General features: G+C 41.9%; 1 protein-coding gene across 6 annotated transcripts in view; it reads left to right on the top strand.

Moving 5' to 3' along the window:
• The first annotated feature begins 500 nt into the window (after positions 1 to 500).
• Positions 501 to 14,712, top strand: part of COMMD10 (COMM domain containing 10) — a 110,546-nt gene continuing 96,334 nt past the window's right edge. For all 6 annotated transcript variants that reach the window (XM_089512351.1, XM_089512379.1, XM_089512331.1 and 3 more), the window contains exons 1-4: positions 501 to 553; positions 3,293 to 3,383; positions 7,746 to 7,856; positions 8,969 to 9,124. In XM_089512351.1, coding sequence (XP_089368477.1) covers positions 519 to 553; positions 3,293 to 3,383; positions 7,746 to 7,856; positions 8,969 to 9,124 — 393 coding nt within the window. In that variant the 5' untranslated portion in view covers positions 501 to 518. The remainder of the gene's footprint in view (positions 554 to 3,292; positions 3,384 to 7,745; positions 7,857 to 8,968; positions 9,125 to 14,712) is intronic.

The raw sequence follows: 14,712 nt of genomic DNA, 5'->3' as shown, positions 1-14,712 counted from the left end.
TGTGTCCTAGACCACATTTCTGCACCACACTGTTATAGCGCTGCGATTCCACTTTGACTGCTCTGGATGCCTCCTGTTGCATTCTGGGATTGGCAGTTAAAGAAGGGTCCTTTAAAATCCTCAGTCAGAGAGCTCTTAGGCCTCACTGAACTACAAACCCCAAAATGCAACAGGAGGCAGTCAAAGTGGAATAGCAGCACTATAAAAGTGGCTCTTATAGTGCTGCCATTCCACTACAACTGCTCTGGCTGCCTCCTATTGCATGCTGGGATTTGCAGTTTAAGGAGGGGCATTTAGAATTCTCAGCCAGAGAGCTCTTAGGCCTCACTGAACTACAAACCCCAGAATGCAACAGGAGGCAGCCAGAGCAGTCAAAGTGGAATAGCAGCACTGTAAGAGGGCAGTGCGGTAATGTGGTTGGTCCAAGGGCAGGGCTTTCAAGAATCCCCGGGCTGTGATTGGCTCAGGCGCGCGTCTGTTTCCTCTCATTGCAGGGAAGGAGAGGCTGGGAGCCTAAAATGGCGGCGCCCACCGTTCTTCCGGACACGGGAAGGTAAGGCTCCCTGTCTCTCTCTCTTCCAGCTGCCTCCTCGGCTGCTCTTTTGGGAGCCTCTGCTGGATGGATGGCCGTCTGTCACAGCAGGGGTGCTTTGACTGAGAGTCCCTGCATGGCAGGATGGGGTTGGACTGATGGCTCTCGGGGTCTCTTCCAACTCTAGCATTCTGTCATTACATTGCATTACAGCATCTGAGGAAGGAGACTGAAGCCTAGGAAAGGCTCCTGCTGCCAGCTCCTTTCTCTTAGTCTCACAGGTGCCACAAGGTCTCTCTGTGTACTGGTTCCAAAGACTAGCAGGCTGTAGCTTTGAGTCATAGAGTTGGAACCCCATCTCTTGGAGAGTGCTTTGATTGTGACTTCCTGCATGGCAGGATGGGGTTGGACTGGGTGGCCCTTGGGGCCTCTTCCAACTCTGCTTTTCTAGGGTTAGAGTGCAAACGCTGACCGGGCGCACGGCAGAGGTTGCATCCGCACTGCAAAAATAATGCTGCTTGACACCACTTTAAGTGGCCGAATGTTATGGGATGCTGGGATTTACAGTTTGTTGCAGCACCAGAGCTTTCCTGACAGAGAAGGCTAAATGTCTCTTGTTATTACCTGCCTTTGAGTGGACCTGACTCACAGAATCCTAGAGTTGGAAGAGACTCCCAAGGACCATCCAGTCCAACCCCATCCTGCCATGCAGGAACTCACAGTCAAAGCACCTCCTGTGACAGATGGCCATCCAGACTCTGTTTAAAGGCCTCCAAGGAAGGAGTCTCTGTCACACTCCAGGAGAGTGTGTGTCCCACATTCAAACAGCTCTTACTGTCAGAAAGGAAATGACCACACTGCACTCTTATAGCACTGCTATTCCACTTTAACTGCTCTGGCTGCCTCCTGTTGCATTCTGGGATTTGCAGTTTAAGGAGGGTATTTAGAATTCTCAGCAGAGAGTTCTTAGGCCTCAATGAAATACAAACCCCAGAATGCAACAGGAGGCAGTCAGAGCAGTCAAAATAGAATAGCAGCCCTATAAAAGGGTAATGCAGTAATCTACGAAGTTCTTCCTAATGTTGAGCTGGAATCTCTTTTCTTGTAGCTTGCATCATCCATTGTTTCAGGTCCTAGTCTCTGGAGCAACACAAAACAAACTTGCTGTATGACTCATGGCAACCCTGTGAATGGCACCTCTCTAAGAGCCCCTATTCTCACCCTGTCTACTCAGGCCCTGTAGGTTCATGCCAGCGACCTCCTTTATTGAGTCTATGGCCTGTTACAGACTGCCAAAATAAAGCTGCTTCGAGTCTCTTTGGAAGTATGCCATTTAAATGATGCATGGGTCCTAAGAGTCCGGAGGTCGCACCAAAGCCACACTCCATTCATAAGCACCGGAGTGCAGCTTTTGGTGCAGCTTCCGGATTCTTAGGATGCATGCATCATTTAAACAGCATACCTCCAAAGAGACCCGAAGCAGCTTTATTTTGGCAGTCTGTAACAGGCCTGTGATTCTATTATCTGGCCTGCAGTTTTCCTCTCTTTCTACTGCCCTCTTTTCTTTGCATTATTGTCATTTCTAGTGATCCATGCCTTCTCATGATGCCGCCAAAGTACAATAGGCTTCAGGTTAATCGTCTTGACTTCCAAATAGCTTTCAGGCTTGATCTGTTTAAGGACCCATTTGTTTGTCTGTCATCTTCAGTGTTCTTCTCCAGCACCATGTCTCAAATGAGATGATTTTTCCCCCTATCCACTTTCTTCACTGCCCAGCTCTCACATCCATATATTGTGATGGGCAATATAATGACTTGGACAGTTCTAACTTTAGCATTCAGTTGTATATCTTTATATTTTAGGATCTTGTCTAGTTTTTTCATGGCTGCCCTTCCCATTTCTAGTCTTCTGATTTCTTGACTTCAGTCCATTCTGATCAATGTATGGGAAATCTTTGGCTATTTCAATTCATTTATTATCAGGGTTGAATTTATGTAAATCCTTCATAGTCATTATTTTTGTTTTCTTCATGTTCAGCAGTAGGCCTGCCTTTGCACTTTCTTCTTTAACACACAGAACTACACATGCCAGAATTCGATAGCATTGAGCCATGGCAGTTAAAATGGTGTCAAATTACATTGTTTTGTTTTTGTTTTTTTGATTTATATACCGCTATTCCAAAGATTATAGCGGTGAACAGCAAGTAAGCTAATTAGCAAGTAAGCTAATTTGCCCCCAACAATCTGGGTACTCATTTTAGCGACCTCGGAAGGATGCAAGCCTGAGTCAAGCTTGGGCCCTTTTGCTGGTCTTGAACTCGCAACCTTGTGGTTTCGAGTGAATGGCTGCAGTACAGGTATTTAACCACTGCGCCACCAGGGCATTGTTTCTGCAGTGCACATGTAGCCAGGCTACACTTCTTTGCACCTCTACTTGATATTAAATCCTCTGGCACTCATTGGTCTTAACCTCTGAGTACACATGCATAAGCTTTTACTGTTAAAAATTTTCATTAGCTGAGTCATTTCCTAGTCTGAGTAGAACATGATAGGGGAAAAAAAGGAACTGGTTATACTAAACACCAAGAATTTTGTTTGAAAATGTAGGTAGCCGTTTGAGTGCAGGCAATCTACATGCCTTACTTATTTGGTGTTAAACCTCTGTATGACCTCTGTCTTAAGGGAAGCAAAGTAGAAAAAAAATATTTACTTGCACACAATTCCCTCTTTATTTCTTTCTGTTTTTTGCTTCCTTTTCCAGCATCCGAAAGGCAGTCTCCCTCATCAATGCTATAGACACAGGCAAGTTCTCTCGGCTGCTTTCCCGCATCCTTCAGAAGCTTCACTTAAAGGTTTGTACATAGAAAAAATGACACACATTTTAAATACGTTCTTGGAGCTCTGACAGCTACAATTGAGAATATGCCTGCATGTATTGGTTTGGTTTGCCTCTTTTTTCCAATGAGGAAAGTTTTTAAAAAAGTGCCCAAAGTAAAACTGAAGTACTTTTTTCTGTGAAAAATGTGCTAAATATGGGTCAGTAAGTAGCCTATATTTTGAATAACTTTTTTTTCCACCACAGAACAGCTTTAAAGCAGTAGTTTCTAACCATTTTGGATTTTGCAGCCACCTTAAGCCTAACTAGATAGTTATGGTCTTTTTTGTAACATCTGTTATTTGAATTATAGTATTGCTGCTCTTTGGCCTACCAATGGACAGATTGCAAACCACCACATTGAGACTAGAACTGAAGAAAAAGCTGTGACTGTTCACTCTTTTTTAAAAAAGAAATTTCTGGTGGGAATTCTGCTAAAGTGATACACAATGACTGTATTCTCTGCAGTCAACTTGGGGGGAGGGATTTTTGAAAGGTTGGGTTTACTACAAGTCTTGACTTAAAGCTCAGGAGAGTTACAGAGTCAGTGTGGGTATCATAATTCTCATGACCAAAGGAGGTGCAGAAACTTCCACATGATAGTACCATCTTTTGGCGTATTGAGGTCCTTCCATTTTTGTCTGCTGAATCAGGCTTAGGGAACCTATGACCCTGCAGATGTTGGTGGACTTCAGGTGCCATTCATTGCAGCTATCTTGACAGGCAAGGTTATGAATGGACTTTCAGTCCAGTAACATCTGGAGAGTCACACATTCCTAACTGTTGTTGTAGAAATTCTCAGCTTTATAGAACTCTGACCATATTTGTATGTAAAGAGATCTTATAGCACCTTTGAGACTAATGATATTTCCTGTTTGCTGTACAGAATGCTGATCAGATGTTTTAGTAGCTTCCCGGAAAGAATGCTATATTCAGTTTGTCACTGTAGTCTGTGTGCTGTGTAGTCTTTAGTGGGTTCTTCACCTGCAGATCTTTTGGAATGACATTTTGTTGCTTGCCCTTGAGAAAGACGATGTCTGTCTGTATCTGAACAAGTGTCTTGACAAGTCTGATGGATTTTCACTCCATCCTGCTGAATCAGGTGCTTTCTATGAGTGCAGAATTCAGAGACATGGCCACGTTAGTCTGGAATATCAGTATGCAAAGGGATCTTGCAGCATCTTTGGAATTTAGTACCAAAACACACTGCAGAAATAATCCAGTTTGAGACCGCTTTAACTGCCCTGGTTCAGTGCTAGAAAATCCTGGGAATTGTAGTTTATTGTGGCACCTCTCTGACAGAGAAGAATAAATGTTTCACAAAACTACCGTTCCCAGATTTCCCTGTGAGGGCAGTTAAAGTGGTCTAAAACTAGATTATTTCTGCAGTGCGTTTTGGACCCAAGTCTCAAAGGTGCTGCAAGATCCCTTTGCATACTAATATTCCAGATTAACATGGCTATGTATTTGAATCGATATTTTTATGGTGTTTCTTTAAAAGCCTCTAATAAGACTGGGAGTCTTAAACATACTTTATTATGTGTTACGTTGTGCTCATTATGTATTCACCTAGATAATAAGGATGACTTTAGACTAAGTTTCGTACTTCTGACAAAAACAAAAATCTACACAAAGCAAATATTTGTTCAGATTTGAGAAAGAAAATACTTGATTTCCTTGTTTCCTATCCCTGAAAGAAGCTCTATTGTTTGTCAGAACTTCAGTTTTCATTAATTTCAGGTAGCTTTTGGGGTGTAGAAGCTTCTGGAAAGGAGAGAGCAGAGAAAGACCCACTGCACATATGAAAACCTATCATAATTAACTTTTGCCCAAGTCCAGTTGTTAGTCTCAGTTAGTACTGAATGACTGATTTAATGAAATTTACTAATTTTTGACTTGCCAAGCTCCCATTGATTCAGTGAGGTCCAAAACACACTGCAGAAATAATCCAGTTTGAAATTGCTTTAACTGCTCTGGCTCAGTGCTAGGGAATCCTGGGAATTGTGGTTTATTGTGGTACCAGAGCTCTCTGACAGAAAAAGCTAAATGTCGCACACAACTACAGTTCCAGAATTCCCTAGCATTGAGCCATCGCAGTTAAAAGTAGTCTCAAACTGGATTGTTTCTGCAGTATGTTTTGGACTATAGTCTACTTTAGGTGATATTACCACTGGATTTAAGCATTCATTACCTGTTTGCAGTAGCCCTATACTTATGCTTTCAATCTATATTTTAGAGGTGGGCCGTTGTGATGCTCTTGACGTGTTTGGCGGCCCACAACTCCTAGCAGGGACGTAGCTAGGATTTTAGGAAGGGGGGTCCAGACTAAGTGCCACCATTATAGTGGGGCTTGGGTGCGGTGGCGCAGCAGCACACACCATTCATTTTTCTAATGGAAGGGGGGTCCGGACCCCAAGAACCCCCCCTTGGCTACGTCCCTGCTCCTAGCAGCATTTTCCATCTTAGCCAGTGATGAAGAATTGTGTCAGTTTCAGTCCCAGAACAACTGGAGGACTACAGTAGCTTTCTCCTTTGGTAGACATTATTATCTTCCAGTATTTATCACCATGTTTGGAAAAGCTTCAGCTGCTAAAGGCACAAAAGCTGATCAAGTTACATATTTCATATAGGCATAAATATATAGCCTATATAATATAAAGTACACTGTCTGCTGGCATGTTTCCAGACCCAAATTATTGGCCTCTATGTATTTTTAAAAACTGACCTATTTATACATTGCATTTTTGTCTATGCCTGCCTTGGTCTGCAGTCCAGTTCTCAAACTATATACACTATTCATGTATCTAAAATTTCAGGATAGTGCTTCATGCATCCATGCATAGTTATACTATAATAAATTTGTTAATCTTCAAGATGCTCAGGTCTTAATTAGATGAATCTAATAATGAGAGCCTGTGATGCAGCTGAGAAGTTACTGCCATTTTATCATAGCCAGCTAGGAAAGAAATAGCTCAAAGGAGAAGACAAATTCAGTGCTCCTGCTTCCTAGCTGACACTATACTACATCTAATGTAACGGTTGTGGATTGACAAGCATAATTCTATAGAGGTGGCTTTTTAACAGAGCTGAGGTTGGCTCTGCTTTTTCTCTGCTACAGCCAGATGGAATAGCTGTCTGATAGTAGTTGGAGAAGACCCATGTCTCTTCCCCCATGTCAACTTGATCATTTGATCCAGCCCTCTTTTGTTCACCAGCATGGCAAAATAAGAAGTTGAAATCATAGAATGACCTCTGCATTGAATCATTCAGCTGGAAGGCACTGCAAGGGCTATTTGGTGCAATTCCTTGCAGTGTAGGAATGCACATCTAAAGTACTTGTGAAAGGTGGCCATCCAACCTCTGTTTAAAAACCTCCAAAAAGGAGACTCTATCATCCTTCAAAACAGTCTTTTCTACTGTTGAATAGTTCTTACAGTCAAGAAGTTTGTCCTAATATTTTGGTTTGATCTCTTTTCTTGTAATTTAAATCTATTGGTTTGTGTTCTGGTTTCTGGAGCAACAGAAAACAAGCTTGCTCTTCCTTCTACATGCTGTTCCTTCAGATTTATTTATTTATTTCATTTTATTAAAACTGTCTGAAGTGTGGAATACAACAGGTACATAGTTCCTGCGTCTTGCTTACAGTGGAGCAGTTGTATATCATTCTCTTCATTTCCTTCTTGTTTCTAAACATTTCATGAGGGTTTTATAAAGCGCGCCCACGTCATACGTGGGCGCACTTTACACGGACTTGAGCTTACGTGCTCAAGGCGCGGGGCGGAAGGGACGGCGCGTCCCATTCAATTGAATGGGTGCATGCTCCCGTTGCGCCCTGCGCGCCGCCGCACCGCCATGCACAAGCCCCATTGTTTCCAATGGGGCTTGAGCATAGGCGGAATTCGCCTTACGCGGAGGGATCCGGAACGGATCCCCGCGTAAGGCTAGGGCCAACTGTAATGACTATTCTTGTAGAACTCTTGCCAGTAAAACTTTAACTTGGAAAATTATTTACACATAATGTGGATACCAGGTTTATTAAAACAAATAAAAAAGAGAATATAAATAAAGTGAAGATATGATCATTCCATAATTAACTCTGAATACAATAAGGAATTTTTATTGTGGCAGCTAGCTCTTTTACTGGTATGTTTTTATTTGCATTATGTTTTGATATCTTCTAAGTATATGTTGTGTGCTTGTTTTGTATTGTTTTTAGCTGCCTTGGGTGTCATTTTTATGGTACCGTTGGAAAGCAATAAAACAATAAATATTTGCATGTAATAAATACTTTCTTTTTTGGGGTAAACTAAAGTGGTGTTTTTTTTTAAAAAAAATTCAGGCTGAAAGTACTTTCACAGTAGAAGAAGAAGAAAAGCTTCAAGCTGCATTCTTAGTAGAAAAGCAAGATCTCCATTTAGTCCTCGAAACCATAACATTCATTTTGGAACAGGTACCTTCTTTTTTTAAGTATTATAATTTTAGTAGATTGATACATATTTAATTCTAATTTATAACATCAGGAGAAATATACAGTAGGTCCTCCATATCCACGGATTCTAGCATCCGTGGATGGCAAGCTCATGGGGAGGGGGCTGCAGAGGAGGAGGAGGAAGAGGAGGAGATGGCAGTGGCAGGAAAAGATGGAGGAGGTGGAGGGAACAGCAGCGGAGGGAAGAGGAGGAGAAAGAGGTTTTGGAGAGAAGAGGAGGAGGAGGCGGTCCCCTGCCATTCGCCATGGTGAGAACAGCAAGATGGGATTCTGGCGGCTGGGGGGGCAAAGTCCCATTGTCCCCAGTGGTGGTGTGGCTGCGCCACCATTGAAGACAATGGGACTTGAGCATCTGCGGATTTTGGTATCCATAGGAGGATCCGGAATGGATTCCTGTTGATACCGAGGGCTGACTGTACATTACTACATCAGTCACATGTTGTGGAAACTTGACTTCTTTTCTTCCTTATTCAAAGTTAATGTATGTCAGTAGTTAACAGAAGAGCTTCAGTTGTAGAGCAGAATTGTTTAGGGAACCCTCATGGCCTTAAAAACACTTGGGATTGCTGTCAAGTAACTGATAGTAACTGCCATTGCAAACAGTCCTAAACAAGGGGTGCCATTTTCCTCTAAAACAATTCCTCCACACTTTCTCTCTCTTTTCAAATCTGGAAGTAATATAGGAAGGAAAATCAGAAATAGAAAATATGTCTAACTAGAAGTAAGTTGCACTGACTCTCTCCAGCTGTGACATTATAAGGCTGACATTACATAACATATTTTAATGGTACAGTTTTCAAACAATCCATTTGTAGTGCAACAAATAAGTATTTCATGATCTGGTACAGAAGAACTTAAAGATAGCTTCTCTGTTGCAGGAGTAGTATATTAGGCCTCAGTATTTTGATTCAGGAAACTTTGTTTTATTCCAGGCAAATGAGTGCTTTGATTGGCATTGTAAATGTTCTGCCTTCCACATTTTGTTTTGTATATATTAGGTAGCATGATATGCTTTCCTAAAAGCTGTATTAGAAAATATATGAAAGTATTTCCAATGCTTTTTTTTTAAATAGGCTGTATATCACAATTTGAAGCCAAGCATTCTGAAACAACAGCTAGAGCATTCCAACTTGGATCCTCATAAAGTAGAGGTGTTCACTACTGTATGGGCTGCTGGAGGTCCAGAGGTGGTGGAAAAGTTCAGGCAGAGGATTTTGTCACCTCATAAGGTAATTATAACTAAATTTTATACAATACATGAAGTGAGCAATATATGCAGTACTTTTCATTGGGAAAGAAGAGGAGGATGGATTTAAGTCAACAATAAATAAGCATAAAATTTACCAAGTACTAGGTACATGCCAAAATATAATTTATTTTGACAAAGTAGAAGTTTATTTATTAGTCCTTAATGCTTATAGTTGTTGTGTGCCTTCAAACTGTTTCTGACTTATGGTGACCCTCAGACAAACCTATCTTGGGGTATTCTTGACAATATTTGTTCAGAAGAGATTTGCCTTTACCTTCCCCTGAGACTGAGAGCATATGACTTGCCCAAGGTCACACATGTCCAAAACACATTACAGAAACAATTCAGTTTGCCACTGGTTTAACTGTCGTGGAATCCTGGGGTTTGTAGTTTGTTGTGGCAGCAGAACTCTCTGACAGAGAAGGTTAAATGTCTCACAAAACCACAGTACCAAGAATTCTCTAGCATTGAGTCTGCACAGTTAAAGCAGTCTCAAACTGGGTTATGTTTACAGTGTGTTTTTGGACTGGTTTATTAGGCCAGTCAAAAAGGCATAAAATCTCACTGCTAGTTTTCAAAATGAACTTTTCTTCATCCTGCAAAGAGGTTAGAAAACATGCGGGGAATAATTGCAAGATTAATTGTGTTTAAGTGTTCTACATATTATCTTTAAATAGTATGTGAGGAAGAGTATGTAGTATCAGTATACAGGCGGGCTTGCCATCCGCGACTTTGAGCTCACATGGAAGGCAAGCCCAGGCAGAAATAATGGGGCGTGTACTCGCGCTGTGCACCCCATACGCCGCCGTGAGCACGCACCCCATTGTTTCTTATGGGGCTTGAGCATGCGCTCTTTTCCCCATACGCAGGGGTGGTGGTGGTGTTCTGGAATGGATCCCCCACATATGGGGAGGGCAGACTGTAAGCTGTTCAGGAACAGCCCCAGTGGCCCCAGTTCACTCAGAACAAGAGAGGGAGTGAAAGCAGGGCAGCAGAATTTAGTCCATATTTTGGCAATACAAAAGATGACAACTCCCCCCCCCCCCAAAAAAAAAAAAAAAAACCACAACAAAACCCTGTCATGTCAGTCTTTATCTGGTGTGTATTGCGCTGCATGCTGCTTTGTTGAAAGACAGTGGTGGGTTCCCCTTGTAATCTCCACACTGTTAAGGCTGAGATGAATTTTGGTGTTGGATCATTACCATTCAAATTGACAGAATCATACTTGTGTGGCTAATCCTTCAAGGGGGGAAAAATCTTTACCTTGGTTTTGGTTTTGAAAGCTTTTGCACTAACATTTCATCTCCTTTTGGGTTGGCCTAATAAAAATATTATTGCAATTTGGATTTTGAAATTTGGTATTTTATTAGTATCCTAACAGTGCTGTCACATATTTGCATATACAGGTACACTTCAGTTAACAAAAGTAGATGTGTTCCTGGTCATGATTTGTCTAATAAAAACTTTGGTATCAGAGGCATAAATAGCATGGAAATAATGATAAATTAAACTCTTTTAAAAGAGCAGTTCAATGTATTTCAGCACATTTTTTTTAATTGAAAACAAATAATACACTCTTGAACTAGCCAGGTTAGGCAAATCTTGCATTGGTAAACAAAAAATTTTTGAACCTTTTACGGAACACTTAATGGCTTCTTCAGAAAGTCATCCAGGGATTTTTTTCTTCTTCTTTCACCTGCCTTCATTTTCCTTATGACTTCCATTTAGGTCCCCAAATGGGGGGTAGCTAGTGAGGAAACTTCTTCTCTCTCCTTTTCTCTCAATTTTGCTGCCTGTGCACATTTAGTAAGAAATTTTGGAGGCAGCTACTGCTGACTTTGTCTGCTGTAGGCAGATTCACATCGCTACAGTAGGTTCAGCTAAACTCCCACTCTTTCTCAATGAAGCTTTATTGCATTGATTACCGCAGAAACACTGCTGCAAAATAACACTGTGTCTTTGTTTCTCCATCCCTCCTTCACCATCCTCCCAGTGCTAATGCTACTAAGACTTTGCAACTAGACAGAGGACAAGGAAGAAAAAGACTGGGTGGCGATAAAAATACCTTGTCAAAAGAAGCCTCTTTTCAGAGGCTTTGTTAACTGTGTCTGTATACATATGCACATGAATGAACTTGGAGTTTCAAACATTTTGATACCCCCCCCCCCCCCGAAAAAAAACCCTATATTGTGTAGCAGTGAAGGAGAGCATCCAGCTATCAGCTTGGATAGGGACTGTCATAGTTCCTCTTCTAGTCCACATACTTCTGCCCTTACTTCTGATAAATGGCTAAGAGGCTGCTTAAAGGCCAGAAAGCTGAAAGGATAGCTATGGTCCAAAACACACTGCAGAAATAATCCAGTTTGAGACCACTTTAACTGCCCTGGCTCAGTGCTAGGGAATTCCGGGACCTGTAATTTTGTGGTGCCATAATATAAACTATAGTTCCCAGGATTCCCTAGCACTGAGCCAGGGCAGTTAAAGTGGTCTCAAACTGGATTGTTTCTGCAGTGTGTTTTGGACCTGTGCTCTGAAGTCTAGAATGTAGTTTCCCTGAAGTTCATTCTTGATGAAATGTGTATAACATGGATCTGTGATTTGAGAGATGTGTCTAAAATGGATTTATGCTTCGCATGTTCATCCCAGCTCACCCACCTTGCTTTGACCCTGTTTCATGTCTTTTTCACTGCTCACTGCTAGGATGTGGCCTCTGAGACATTTCTTGGGTCAAAAATATGTCCCTTAACTCTGTGTAGTGGCAGATCACAGAGAACCTCCCTCATCAGGGCACTTACTTGAGTGGCAGTGGCAAGGAGGAATAGACTGGCGGTAGACCAGAGGGAGTGGCAATGCCTGGGGAAGAAGAAACTAGGTGATACCACTTGCATCCTGGCCTGGCTGGAGAAGGAGCTTCTGAGGTTGAGGAGACAGGATGGAGAGACAGCAGGGAGTTTAAAAGGGGGGAGACAAGCAAGCTAGGGAGGATACCAAATGACAGTGAAGAGGGAGAAGAGAACAGTAACAGTGTGATGGAGGAGAGGCATGGGGTCAGACCAAGCACTGTACTGGCCATAAGATAAAGCCTTTTCCACTTGGCTGGAGCAGGGAATGAGTAGGGAAAGGTATCAATCTGGTAACAGTGCAGCTTGAGGCTGAAAGGTACACCAGTTAAAAGAGGACGAGGCTGAGTTGGTCTGAAGTCCCTGGCAGCTGGGAAAGGTCTGTAGGAATGAAAAGGTGCTGAGAGAAATTCAGCACAACTCCCTTGGGAGAAGGCAGGGGTAGAGTGGCATGGGATGAGAATCATTAGTAGGAGTTGGCCGAAAAGGCAGATCCTCTTCAGTGCAAGCCTTGAAGCAATAAAGCTGAACAAGGAGGAGAAAGGGACTTGAACAGGTGCTCCATCTGGCCATTGAGAATCAATAGTAGTAGGATGTCAAATGGGCTTGTGCAGTGCTGAAGGACCAGGGGAGAGTCCCTACCTAGTGAAGGAACCAAATGCATAGTACTAATGTACTTGTTGGAGGCTTAGGTTCTGAAGAGTGGCCTCCATGAGGAAGTGTTAGCCTCTTGAATTGTATGGTACTTACCATTGAGGGGGTATCATAAAGTTTTAATTACCACCTTTAAAAAAATGACAGAAAGTTTGTTTTCATTTGTAGTTACTAACATTTCTCTACATAGTCACCATCCAGATTTACACATGTTCCCCAGCGTTTCTTTACCCCACAAATACCATTATTGTAGAAGGCTGCAGATTGCACCTTAAACCACTCTTCCACTTCATGAATGACGTCATCTGTATTGTCAATCAGCAACCCCGCAACGGATTTTTCATTTTTTGGAAGAAGAAAAAGTCAGTTGGTGCGAGGTTGGGAAAATAAGATGGATTCTGCAAGATCCCTAAGCCACATGCCCTTGCTCTGTTAACTGCAACTTGAGATGAGTAAGCTGGTTCATTGTCAGCTAGGATATGAATGCTTCTGGAGAGCATACTGTGGTGTTGCTTTTTCAGAGCATCTATCAACTTGTACAGAAGATTGCTGTAGTATGTGCCAGTGGTGGTTTGTCCCTTTGCAAGGTAATCTATGAGAATGATTCCATGGTGGTCCCAAAAAGTGACAGCATGACCTTCCCTGCTGACTTTTGCACCTTTGCCTTTTTGAGGGGATGGGTTTCAGCATGCTTCCACACCATGCTCATGGTTTTGGTCTCTGGATCATACTGATAGCTCTAAGATTCATCCATGGTTACCAGACAACCAAAAAAATCCTCTTCATCCTGTTCCAACAGTGTCAACATCTGCCTTGAAAAGTTGCGCCATGTTTGTTTCTGGAAAGGGGTTAGCAAATATGGAACCCAGTGTGCAGATATCTTAGCCATGTGCAGTTCATCATGAATAATTTTCCACATACTACCATAACTGAGACCAGTTTCATTCATGATCATTTGTATGGTTGCTTGTCTGTCTTCCAGGATTAAAAACTCCACTTTCGTCACTGTGGCTGCATTGTCGATCAGTGATTGTCTTCCAGGTCTTGGTTCGTCTGTGAGGGACATATGACCGGTTTTGAAATTCCTTCTCCTACTCACAGTAGTGTCATAAGATGGGCAATCGTTTCCATAAACTACCACCATCTCATCATGAATTTTCTAGGCACTATTACCCTTCAAATGCAGGAACTTTATCATACTGCGAGCCTCAGTCTTCTCCATCTTACACTTTAGTCACTTCTGGCACAACCTGTACAAAAAATACAGGACACAATGAGCTGATTTTCTCAATATCATACACTTAGGGACCAATGATGAAACTGATAAAATTCCATCAATATACCATAATAACTTCTGGGTGATAATTAAAACATTATGATACTCCCTCGTAGTTGGACCCTGCAGTGTTGTTAACTGGGTGGGTGAAGTAACAGACTCTTGTATTTATTTATGTTGGGGGAAGCCACTGGCCATGGATACTGTGTATGATGAGACTATTTTGATTCTGTTAATAAGTTCTGGTGTTTTCAAAATTGACCAGATTTTCAAGTTGAACAGTTAAATCATCTTCAGTCCAGAAACAATGGCAAGCCAGCCATTTCATGAAAAGTGAAACTAGATGCAGTGGAATTCTTTTTCTGAGTTCTGCAAAAGGAAAGGAAGAATGGAAATACATGTGACCCCAAGGCTTTGTATAAATATGTTCCATCACATGTATGTCGCACTAAACCTTGTTTGATGGTCATACAGCAAGCCAGTTCTGGGTGAATATGCCATGACAAACCATAGTTTGCCATAATTGGAAGTGAGAAGCAAAAGCAGAGGATGGAGAACTGGGCATCAGATTTCTTCATGAAACATGAACCAACCAATAGTTTCTGTTTTATTGCAGATAACTTTATTCTCTACTATGCCTCATCTCATTTTAATTGGCTGTCACTGCATTGAATGTTTATGGTTTTTGTTCATGTATAATTAAATGTACACATGAGATGAATGTCTAAGTGTGGTGGGAGAAGTTAGGCTGTACTAAAAACCTGGGGCCATAAAAAAGAGCGACTCTATAGTTAAAAG

Source organism: Sceloporus occidentalis, unplaced genomic scaffold (genome assembly GCF_023333645.1).
Source record: "Sceloporus occidentalis isolate IW3139 unplaced genomic scaffold, rSceOcc1.0.p SCAF_1, whole genome shotgun sequence".
Lineage (NCBI taxonomy): Eukaryota > Metazoa > Chordata > Lepidosauria > Squamata > Phrynosomatidae > Sceloporus > Sceloporus occidentalis.
Note: the sequence above shows the minus strand (reverse complement) of the source record. Positions and strands in the feature narration are given on the sequence as shown.